The sequence below is a fragment of the Chroicocephalus ridibundus genome, chromosome 2 (genome assembly GCF_963924245.1).
Source record: "Chroicocephalus ridibundus chromosome 2, bChrRid1.1, whole genome shotgun sequence".
Classification (NCBI taxonomy): domain Eukaryota; kingdom Metazoa; phylum Chordata; class Aves; order Charadriiformes; family Laridae; genus Chroicocephalus; species Chroicocephalus ridibundus.
In genome coordinates, this window is record NC_086285.1 from 160400419 (window position 1) to 160412780 (window position 12362).

At 39.6% G+C, this 12362-nt stretch overlaps 1 protein-coding gene across 1 annotated transcript in view; it reads right to left on the reverse strand.

Moving 5' to 3' along the window:
- The window catches only part of LOC134512262 (dynein axonemal assembly factor 11-like), a 56207-nt gene that overhangs the window by 37600 nt on the left and 6245 nt on the right, over positions 1-12362 (reverse strand). The window contains exon 5 of the mRNA XM_063327555.1: positions 11324-11493. Coding sequence (XP_063183625.1) covers positions 11324-11493 — 170 coding nt within the window. The remainder of the gene's footprint in view (positions 1-11323; positions 11494-12362) is intronic.

Here is a 12362-nt window from a genome sequence, read left to right on the forward strand (position 1 = left end):
TCTGTCCTTTGGATAATACTTTTGTCCTCCTCCTGCATATCCATCAGCTAGTTTGCCTACTGCATTTTGGGCTGAAAGCATTTTTTCTGTTGTCTGTGGAAGCTCTGTTTCCCCATGCTTCATAGAATCATTTGTGCTGGAAAAGACCTTTAAAATCATCGAGTCCAACAATTAACCCAGCACTGCCAAGTCCACCGCTAAACCACGGCTCTCAGCACCACATCTACATGTCTTTCAAATGCCCTCAGGGATGGCGACTCAACCACTTCCCTGGGCAGCCTGTCCCAATGCTTGATAACCATTTCAGTGTAAATTTTTTTCCTAATATCCAGTCTAAACCTCCCCTGGTGCAACTTAAGGCCATTTCCTCTTGTCCTATCGCCTGATACTTGGGAGAAGAGACCGACCCCCACCTGGCTACACCCTCCTTTCAGGTAGTTGTAGAGAGCGAGAAGGTCTCCCCTCAGCCTCCTTTTCTCTAGGCTGAACAACCCCAGCTCCCTCAGCTGATCCTCATGAGACTTGTGCTCCAGACCCCTCACCAGCTTCGCTGCCCTTCTCTGGACCCACTCCAGCACCTCAGTGTCTTTCTTGTAGTCTAATCAAACCTAAATGTCATCTCCTACTACCAGGAAATTCTCATATAAGTTTAAATAAGGCTGTAGGATTTTTTTTTTTTTTAAATGATGAAATTAACTTATTAAATCGTTTACCTCTGATGTAATACATGGAGCTCCCCACAGCCACTCTGCAAATTTCTCATCGTGTTGCTATTTAGAGGATTGGAGAAAGGAGGTGTCAGCTACTAAGTTTTGTGGCGATAACGGGGCAGAAAGGAGCAGAAGTAGTTTATCCACTTTAGTTTAACTCATAGTATTTGTCCAGGTCTGTCAGACTAGGTAAGTAACAAATCCTGAGGGCAGGGATGTTCATGTAGCTGGTTGGATGGCACCACCATGTGGCCCACGGCCACCCCACAGAGCCACAGAGATTAAAGAAGGGCCACTGGCCAGGCCTTGCGCTGCTTACCCATTTATTTCATATTAAATTGCAGGCCCCTTCAAATAATGACTGTTATAGCTGCACCTTTTGCTAGTACTATGCATTTATCACTTGAGAGCATTGCTCGTAATCAAAGTAAATCAATTTCAAGACGAAGAAAAAAATCCTGTTCTTGCTGTGTCCACTATTTTAAATGCTGTTTCTACATTGTATTGCACAGAAATAGCTGTGTTATTGCGTTATGCTAAAAACAGAGGGGTTTTTTCGCCACTTCTGCAGAGATTCCATACAATAGTTCTGAAGAAAGAAATATAAAATCTTCAATTAATTAAATTTCAATATAGTAAGGTGTGGCGGGTCAGCCTTGGCTAACTGCCAGGTGCCCGCCCAGCTGCTCTCGAACTCCCTCTCAACAAGACAGAGGGACAAAATTCAATTAAAAGCTCATGGAATGATATAAAGACAGGGAGATCACACAGCAATTACCATCATGGGCAAAACAGACTCAACTTGGGGAAATTAATTTAATCTATTGCCAATTTAACAGAGTAGGATAATGAGAAATATCAACAAATCTAAAACCACCTTCCCTCCACCTGTCCTTTCTTCATTCCAAACTCTTGTACCTGTATGTCCTGATTTAAACCACACTTATTTATAATCAGTGTATATGCAGGTCCTGTTTTGCCAAAATTGGTTAAGCTGCAGGATTACTTGTCTGAGCAGGTAACTTCTCACTTGTGATAAGCATAGAAGAGGTATTCTGTGTATACCAGTGACTGAAAAGCTCTCAGAGTGTATTTGTTTTCCTCTTGTGAAGAACAGCTTTGTTTCTGACTCAGGACTAAACTATTCAGGAAGTCAGAAAGCAGTACTTTGGAGCGTGTGTTTGCAACACGCTTGTCCTAACCTGGTGGCTTAGCTAGATGGCGGAAAGCTAGATGCTGAAGTAGGATAATCACACTGGTTTCTTGTCCTTTTTAAAATTGCAGGCTCTTTAGAATGAATCCTATAATCCGTGACCTTGATTTATTGGGAATAATGACATAATGACAAAGAGTAACATACCATCCTTGAGTATCCAAGGCGTTGTGCTAAGACCCTTGGATACTCAAAATCCAAGACTGTCATTGCAATACGGCTCTCCAAGTTGTGCCTTGTTGTTTCTAACTTCCAACATACTCCGTTCAAAGGCTAAGAGGTCTGCCAGATTGTCTTGTTGCCCTTGGGATTCCTTGAACCCTGACACAGTTTCAGCAACAATGTCCTTTTGAGCTTCATGTTTGCCATGTAAAAATTCAGATAAGCCCAAATGTTTTTAGCCTTAGCAGCATTTTAGATTTTACGTGCTCAGAAGAATTTTCTGATGCATAGAAAGAATGATGATTCATAAATCCAGAACAGATGCACATGCTCTCAGCACGTAGACCTACATGTGAGCTTCATTGAACGAAAGGTTTGCAGCCCATACAACTTCAACATAATATAAATATACAAAATTTGGTGTAACTTGCAGGTATGGTGTTGTACAGCTTCTCAAGAGACTTTTGCATTCATTTATTTTCAAATTAAATACAAATTTTATATTTACATATCTTGATCTATTTTGTTCATTATTTTTATGCACTTATTTTTCACCCAAATTATGTACTACGGGCTTTAAGTAGCACAAGCCCGAATTCTTAGCATGAAGTGATGTACATGAAAGAGATATTTTATGAGCCACATTACAAACAGGAGAAAGGAGTTGAGAAAGAAGAAAAAGGGTCCCATCTGCATTTTTTCCCCAAAGAAGTTCACTTTACTGCCTTAATACACTATAAGTTTATTTGTTACATGCGTAAAACAATGCAATACAAAATATATTTCTATGTCATAACAAGAACAGGCTTTACAGCATTTTTATTACAGTGCATCAGAAGTATTTTGAATATGTGTTCACTCCATCAGTACATACTCATGTAAGGTGCTACAGCCCCAGCAAATTGATATCCGTAGACAAATCTTAGCTGTTAAAATGCTGCAGGTCAGAGTCTTAGGTGGAATCAGCTGATTCATACCCACCCAGAATCTGAACCTATGTCTTTCTATTTATTTCCTATTAAATTATTATTATTGGTTTTTGTTTTGTTGTTAGGATTTATAATTATTGTTGTTATTATATTCTCTGGTGGTAATAGTTACATAGTAACTGTAACAAAATGAGGCTTTCATGTTCACACCAAAGTACCAATAAATCCTCTTCCAAAGAGCACACAATCTACAGGGCAGGACATAACCTCACAAATAACAAATTCATTGAAATATATGTAATTCCGAACAATAATCTTCATTATTGACAACACCCTCAAACACAGGAAGAAATGAAAGCAGGAACAACTTCACTGATATATAAATGCCAGAGATAAGGAAAAAAAAAAGCAGCATAAGAAACCATAAAAAAGAAATAATATGAAATGAAGTAACAGTTTTGATCAGTGTATATTAAAATGTACAAAGAGTTTACAAAACATTGCAGCTAATTCACAAAAAAATACATCAAAGAGGGGATTCGCAGAACTGGACTAAATAGCCGTACCTGTATTCTGTACCAGTGTGGTTTACTCCATGTCATTGTTAATCTTTTTATGGTTTGGCTTCTATAAGTAATGCTTTCAGGGTAAATACAAAACAGACTTGCTCACAGACTAGGATCATTATAAGCTAAGGGATGCCATAAATATCATCGTGCTTGCTGCTGTTCCCTTCAACACGAACATTCCCCTCTACGCAGAACTGTGACATATACTCAGGAATGACCCTGAAATTCAGCTGAACACAGCAAGAAATAAGAGAGTATAAGACAAGGTGTAGTGATAAAAAAAATAAGAGTAACGAACGGTATGAGATAATGCACAGGGGGTTATAAATCTCTATCTTGAAAGTCTTCTTTGATTCTCTTTTTCTAAATAAGGTGCTATATTAAAGAGGAGTAAGAGTTTAATCATTGGGGACAGAAACATAAAGTTCTAGTTGTTTTCTCTGTTTGTAGATGTGCCAGTTAATCATTAATCAACAAGTGGTTGATCTACTTTGCTAGAATTACATTTCACAATTATCCTAGGCTTGATACTGTAGTTAACAGAAGCTGCCAATACTAATTACCTCTGAAAGTCTGGATTTAAACATTTAGGTTAAAAAATGTCATCTTCAATTTTTCCTCAGACAGATCCTGGCTTCAGTTTTTCATCGAACGGGATTGACCCTGTTATTGTGCCTCTTTTCAGAGAAACAGTACGAGGCTTGCTTTTATGTCCACTGGAATATACGGAAGGGAACTGCCAAAACCAACCATTCTGGTAACTGAATAGAACTTTGTTAATTCAACATTAATGAATATTATGGAGGGCACATCTTAACAGATCGCGAGAATCTTATTTATAGCCCCTGAATTCCAATTGCCAAATTGTCCCAGAACTTCCCTCTCTCCAGATCAGAACAATTCTAATTTGCAGCTTATATTTATTCATAGACAGATCATAGCAATTCATTTTAAACCAAATTTTTGTCAAGCTGTATCAGTTTTTTCTTCACTAGTTTGCAGTGAACTAACTTGTGTACAGTGAACTCAGGTTTTTCGAGTTTTCAGCATAATCGCTTCAATGACAGCAGGGCAAATGCAGTCTTAGACTTTTCTCTCGGTATAGAATTTAGATTTCCAGATTATTCTTCCAGGAGATTATTTAAACACTTAAGATCTTTATAATCCTTTCATTTAAAAAGTGCATTTAGTAATGGACCTGTTATAAGTAGCAATAAAATAGGTAACAAAATATTTATACGTAGTACACAATGATACTCACTCTCAGTTGTCTCCATAGTAAAAGTAAAACAAGCAGAATTGTTTAATACTGAAAAAATTATTCAAGTGTATTAACTGTAAGTAAATATGAGTATGAGTTTTATAACTACTATTATAGTCACATAATACAGCAGTTTTATGAAGAAGAACATTCTATTTTCACCATTTATTAAAACTATAAAACCTGGTCTTGTTACATCAAATGGTCTGTCTTCATATAAAGTGAATTTAATGCAATGGGGAAAAGTAAATTACTATGCACAATTGGTAATTTGGGTGAAACTTCCCTCTTTGAGCTCTTAATGCTGAGCTATTGATGCCTATCTTCAAAATACACCAGCGTATATGTCCACTTTGAAAGAGAAATGTGCATTTCAATTGAATTTCAAGTACCCTTTTCTTCATTGCATCACTTGTTCAGATTTTTGATGCTAGAAATACAGCTATGACCTGCTCGAGTTTGGCTTCGGTATAGAGTAGAACAAACACTGGTGTTCCAGTTTTATCGATTCTTTCTTCCACTGGAACCTTTTGCTTGTATGCTTTTGCTGCAGAGTTTTCAAATACCGGTCATTATGCCTCCCAGCTTGATTGTACCTCACCAGCAGACCTAGCCCTTCCACAGGCAGCATTTTGGTGTCTATTTACCAGCTGGGGCTGTGCTAGCACTGCTTTTAGCACACCAGGGGACAAGGAGACGAGAAGCAGCACTGGTTATAGAATGATTTGGTGGGTAACAGCATCCTCACACATTATCATCATTTTGTTGCATGGGAAGATGAAATCCATGCTGTCCTACCTAAACTGGCATGCAGGGAGATATTTTAAGAAGCAGATTATTAAAACCGTGGAGTCACGAGATAGCAGTTTTTGGTTACTCACAGGTTCTATGTGTAATTTAGTCTCTGTCGTAGCAAAGATCCAAGCCGAAAAACAGGGCTCAGTGTTTCCACCGTGAAGTTAATACCTGCAAGTCTCGTATTTTTGTATATGAACCAAGTAATTCAGATTTGTCATTGCTTCTCCACATCCTGATTCCTGGTTTTCTGAATAATGCTTTCCTTCCAATAATATTTATTTCTTCCTTTTTTTTCTCTTTTCTCAATGCTCAGCATAAAGGCCAAAAGGCAGTGCAAAAAAGCTTCTGAAATATGTTACCACATGTACTCAGCCACTCTCCAAATCCATCATCTTTGACAGTATGTTGCTACAAGAAATAAATACATAAAGTATGGGAAGACATCAGTTTTTTGTAAAAAACTGATTTAATGGGGATTAAAAAACACTTTTTACCATGACTTTATTATCAAAAAGCTTGTAGGACCCCATGCCTATATAGGACTTCATTGACATAAGAAACTACAGCAATTATTTTGCACGACTGCTTTCAGAAAGCCACAAAGAAGTAGGGCCTCACTCACAGTTTTGCAGCCCGTATGAATGAATGCCCCCGAGAATGAAAAAAAGCTAAAATTAATTGTATTTATTTTGAAGGAAGAACACTAACAATTCCCTTTATTTTTTCCACAGGAATGTGTGTAACGATAGCCATAAGGAGGTAACCAGTCATTTGATGCTGAAGAGCTGAGGAGAATAAATTTGAGAAGGAGGAGGAGGAAAAAAGAAAATTGTTAGTGAACTCATTTCGAAATACACAGAAGTAACTACTCTACTTTTAATTTTTTATGAAAGGCAAGAGACAAGCTTGTTTTGAAATGTTGGAGGTCGTGTCTCTCAGTAACCTCTGCCAGTCTGTATTTAGTTTACTCCTGCTAGGCAACAAGTCCCAAGTTCTCTGCTCCCTCCTGTAGCACCTGCTTTAGTTAATATTGATACTGGCTTTCAAAATCAGAGTCAGTGTCAAAGCTCTGGTGTTACAGCCCTTACATAAACAATCCCACTGGCGTTGAGAAGCGCCATATTTAGCGTCCACTGCTGCGCACACTGGATGCGTAGGATGCATTTTTCATCACAGGCTTTAGTAAGTCTGCAAAGTGATGAAATACCTGCGTACAGTTCTAAAATGCTTTGTTCTCAGGATGAACATCCTCTTTCTGAGGGCCGACTGAAAGGTTTTCCAGGTTGCATCTGCAGCTGTGCAGATGCCTTTAGATCTCACAAGCTGAACTGCACTCAACCAGCGAACTGATGAATGAGGCTGTTCTATCCACACTATAAGGAACACAAAACTGGGCATAGCACCACTTAGTTCCTTCTTTTCATTTTTATTTTTTCAAAGTAAAGAGATAAAGGAAATAATGGAGCTGGGATTGGGATGGCTAGCTCCTATTAGAAATAAATCAGTCCTCTTGTTTTAAGGGTTCCAAGCTCCACCAATACTGAGAAATGCTTGATAAACAGAAACTGGAGACCGAGAGTGAGGCTTGACTGAAAAAGAATACGGAAAAGAAGAATCTGTGTTTTTCAGATATTCCGGACTGATACATGTTGATGTTGCTTCACTCCTTCAGTGGAATGGTACCAAGTTAGAGCAGTACAGCACCTGGCCCTACTGTTCAGTTTAAACTTGGAAAAAGAAAGACTTGCTTTGCCCTTTACTGAAAAACATGTTTTTTTTTCTGGGCTGAAGCACAGCACTTGTTTAACAGCTTACACTATTTAGCAACTGTTGTCAAACAATAAAAAAATATTTCATCCAAATAAAATGAAAAAGGAGTTTCAGATAGAGAAGTGGAGTAATTCGCAGTGGAAACTGGCAGGGGTCCTGCAGCTAAACCGCCTTTTAATGAAAAGTCCAGGGAACCTTTCTGGCATGCTTGAACCCTATTTCAAAATAGGGGCACCCCCAAAAGTATGGAATTCTTTCTAGACTTAGAGATATACTCACCAATTGTTCTTTCTTTCCAATTATTTCCTGGGGGGGGGGAAAAATAGAGCATACATTTTTGTATGTCTTGATTTAAACCACAGTTTGTTATAATCAGTATGTATGTAGGCTCTGAATTGCCGAATTTAGTTAAGCTGTAGGACTACTTGTTTGAGCAGGTAACTTCTCACTTGTGTGAGCATAAAAGAGTTATTCTCTATATACCAGTGACTGAAAAGCTCTCAGAGTGCATTTGTTTTCCTCTTGTGAAGAACAGCTTTGCGTCTGACTCAGAGCTAAACTATTCAGGAAGTCAGAAAGCAGTACTTTGGAGCGTGTGTTTGCAACACGCTTGTCCTAACCTGGTGGCCTCGATTTTATTGGGAGTGATGACATAGTAACTAAGAGTAACATACCATCCTTGAGTGTCTGAGGTGGTGCGCTAAGACCTTTGGATGCTCAAAATCCAAGACCGTCAATGTAATACGGCTCTCCAAGTTGTGCCTTGCTGTTTCTAACTTCCAATATACTCCATTCAAAGCCTAAGAGGTCTGCCGGATTGTCTTCTTGCCCTTGGGATGCACTGCACTCCTGAACCCTGACACAGCTTCAGCAACAAACAACGTCCTTTGGAGCTTCACTTTCACCACATAAAAATTCAGATAAGCCCAAATGTCTTTAGTGTTAGCAGCATTTTAGATTTTACATGCTCAGAAAAATTTTCTGCTGCGTAAAACGTGAAGGGATGGTAATTCAGAAATCCAGCACATACATACATTCTCTCAGCATGGAGGCCTATGTATGAGCTTGCTCTAGAGATATAATTCAGACCTTCTAAATATGTAAGTTCTTTCTCCAGAAGGATTTAGAAGCTACAGCTCTGTGCAAAACTTTGAAATAAAGCAGTCTGAAACAGCAACATCAGCACCTTTATTCAACTGATCAGACTGATTTAATACTTCTTTCTAAGACATTCACCAGACTACAGTATAAGTCAAAGGCAAAGCTCTGTCCTGAGCCTAATGGTGCATGGGCTTAGTGGGGCCAAGTCATATCAGTTCTGTAGTCCCTGGAAGGTGGTGATGGGGCTAGCGTCATAGTTAGCTGGTTTTGTTTTTTCCAGTTAAAAGTAAAGACTCAATTTTGTAGCCTGGGAGGAGGCTTCAGTGCAAGGTTTGAACACACACCTCTGGATTCATGTAAAGTTACTGCCCTTGGTCTGTCTCTGGATCTTCATGTTGTGACATACTGGTTTATGGTTATGGTTTATCTTCCTTTTCTGCTAACAGATAGGTGTTACAACACTTATAGCGCATTATGAAAAGGTGGTTTTACAAAAGAAATGGAAAGTTTCTATGAATACAAATCAGTAACAGGAAAAGTCAAATCCTCCATCAGTAACTTCAGATCATGCCTTCTACTTTTTGACATGAAAACAACAAAAGGAATCCCTCCTTCCTCTTCTTAATGTAAAATTTCTCAATTCCTCTACTCATCACATGACACTGGAGCCACTTACCAAAACTTAGTTGTTTTGAAAGATGTGTCAAGACTGAAGAAAGATGACACAGTGGCATCTTGGGACAAAATAACTGTGAAATGTAAATGTAAAATCCTGTAACTGATTGAAGGTTACATTCTGTCCCCATATGCCCACATATTACTCTTATTTAGCATCAATAAGAGCTGTGGATGTACATCCAAGGATGGATTTTCGTCCTCAGATGTGACTTAATAAAATATTGTGTGTTGAATATAAAGGAAGTCTGTACTTACAAACTAAGATCATCAGCAACAAAGTGGCAGACAATCCTCCCAGAAAATATCTGAGAACATAACAATACCCATAAAGGTTAGAAAAAAGACCAAGGGATGCATATTGGGTTAATAGAGGTGAAGCCTGGGTGGGAGAAGGAGAGAAGGTTCTTGCAGATGAACCCTCCATACTCTGGTAGGTGAACTACAATTTGAAACTTTAAATTACTTAAACTGTTGAGGATAACCTCTTAGAAATAAATACCTCAATATTCCCAGACTGAGAGAAACACCCACATTGGTCACTTAGAAAGGCAGCGATTCATCTGATTCTTCTCAGCCTTTCAAAACCTCTGTCCAATCACACTTGACAAAGTAGTCATCATATCTGCGTGCATATTTCTTATTTTTGTGCTTATCTATATAGCTCAGATATTTAGATATTTGCCTGCACTGACTACCATGTGAAAATATATTTTCAGAGTAATATATATCTAACTTTGCAAATGTGACCCTTAATTTAGGTTTTATTCACCAGTTGAAATGGACTAAGCAACATTATCAGAAACAACAAATAAAAGAAATAAAAATTACCTTGTACATATTGAAATGATTAAACACGTCATCAGTGCAACCATCTGAGAAAGGACATTTTGCACTATCCTGGATTCTAAAACAAAAATCAGGAAAATAATTTTCATGAGTTTTCAGGAAAGTAAATATATGACAAGAGATGTTTGCAAAGACTTGTGAGGCCAGTCCTTTCAGTTCCTTTTTAAGAGAATTCGCCCAGAGCGATTCAAAGCGGAAACCTAATTTTCATGCTCTGGGTGTCTCTCAGGAGTCTTTTTTCCCCACGACCATAGAGACACTGTGCCCTCCACGCTCTCAGAAAACAAGCCTTTCTCAATAATTGCCTGTTTCTGTTCTTGTCCCCATGCCCTTTCCTCCATTTTCCTCTTCACTCCACTTTTTTTCTTTTTCCATTTATCCCTGAAAATAGGAGAGGAAAAGATGCGAGCAGGGAGGAGTAAACAAGTAGATATCAATTTTAAGATTTTGTTATTTTCAATCAGTTATTTAAAATGTATGTTTCAGGAAAAGAATTCTATTCTGCAAGGGGGCATATCAATATTTTTGATGTGAGTATTCTCAGTTCACTCTAAAAACGAGGCATATCAGAATAAGAATGTGACATACCTGCATTCCTCAAAGTCTCTTCATTGTCATTTGTCATAAATGGAGAGCAGGATTTTGAAGACCAAATTGATTTTTCAGGCTGGATATACTCATCATGTTTGGTGAGAGAGGCTCCATTAGCTTCTGGAGTTTGTCTTTGTGGCACATGGCTGTCATATTCAGAAGAAATGTCTGAATCACCTACAAAAAAAGTGCATATGTAACTGAGATTGCACAAAAGAATCGCTTTGAGGCTTTGTGTTAATGAATTTTGTGGGGGAGAAAAAATAATTACTTAATCACAGGGAGGTTTCCAAATTGTTAGGGGTAGGGAATTGGCAGGTTCAACGTATGCAGGAGAAAATACGCAGAGTAAAGACAAAGCTACATAGAGTGTAACACAATGAAGTCATTAAAACAGCCAGGTGAAAGCAGAGAGTGACGCCTATTAATGACACCAGCATAAACATCACTGGTGATGACTTTGGATTCAAATTCAGTCTAAAGCCTTTTTGGCACAAAGGTCTTTGTGGGCTCATACTTTTTTAATGCCAGGAGCTCCATTCACCACTTACTTACAATTCTGTTGTTCATCTATCCTTTACCTGCATTTCTTGGCCAACAACCCCTGCAAAACCTATAGAAAGAGATACCCAACTCCCACTAAATATAGACTGTAGTGTTGTAGCTCGATTACTTGGTACCTGGTCAGAGCTTACCAATATTGCTCTGACTGCTTTCGAGTTTACTGCGTCCATCAAGCCAAGGATCGTCTATGTGGGAGGGATCCATATTGCTGAGAACGGTGCGGTTGACCCATGAACTGCAGGCATCAAGATTGAACAAGCTGTCCAGAGAGCGACGGATTTTCTTCCTTCGCCTGAATATGCTAGAAAGAAAAGATACGTTGTCAAGGAAGCCTTCTGATTGACACACCAGAAGGCTGTGCTGCCATACAGCAAAACCTGGACAGGCTGGAGAGGTGGGCGGAGAGAAACCTTATGAAATTCAACAAGGGCAAGTGGAGGGTGCTGCGCCTGGGGAGGAATAACCCCATGCACCAGTACAGGTTGGGGGCTGACCTGCTGGAGAGCACCTCGGTGGAAAGAGACCTGGGAGTCCTGGTGGACAGCAGGATGACCATGAGCCAGCAATGTGCCCTTGTGGCCAAGAAGGCCAATGGCATCCTGGGGTGCATCAAGAAGAGTGTGGCCAGCAGGTGGAGGGAGATCATCCTCCTCCTCTACTCTGCCTTGGTGAGGCTGCACCTGGAGTACTGTGTCCAGTTCTGGGCTCCCCGGTTCAAGAAGGACAGGGAACTGCTGGAGAGGGTGCAGCAGAGAGCTACCAAGATGATTAGGGGATTGGAACATCTGTCTTATGAAGAAAGGCTGAGGGATTTGGGTCTCTTCAGTCTGGAAAGAAGATGCCTGAGGGGGGATCTTATCAACACTTATAAATACTTAAAGGGTGGGTGTCAGGAGGATGGGGCCAGGCTCTTTTCAGTGTTGCCCAGTGACAGGACAAGAGGTACTGGGCACAAACTTGAGCCTAGGAAGTTCCACCTAAACATGAGGAGGAACTTCTTTACCCTGAGGGTGTCAGAGCACTGGAACAGGCTGTCCAGAGAGGTGGTGGAGTCTCCATCTCTGGAGATATTCAAAGTCTGCCTGGATGTGATCCTGTCGAGCATGCTCTAGGTGACCCTGCTCTGGCAGGGGGGTTGGACTAGATGATCTCCAGAGGTCCCTTCCAACC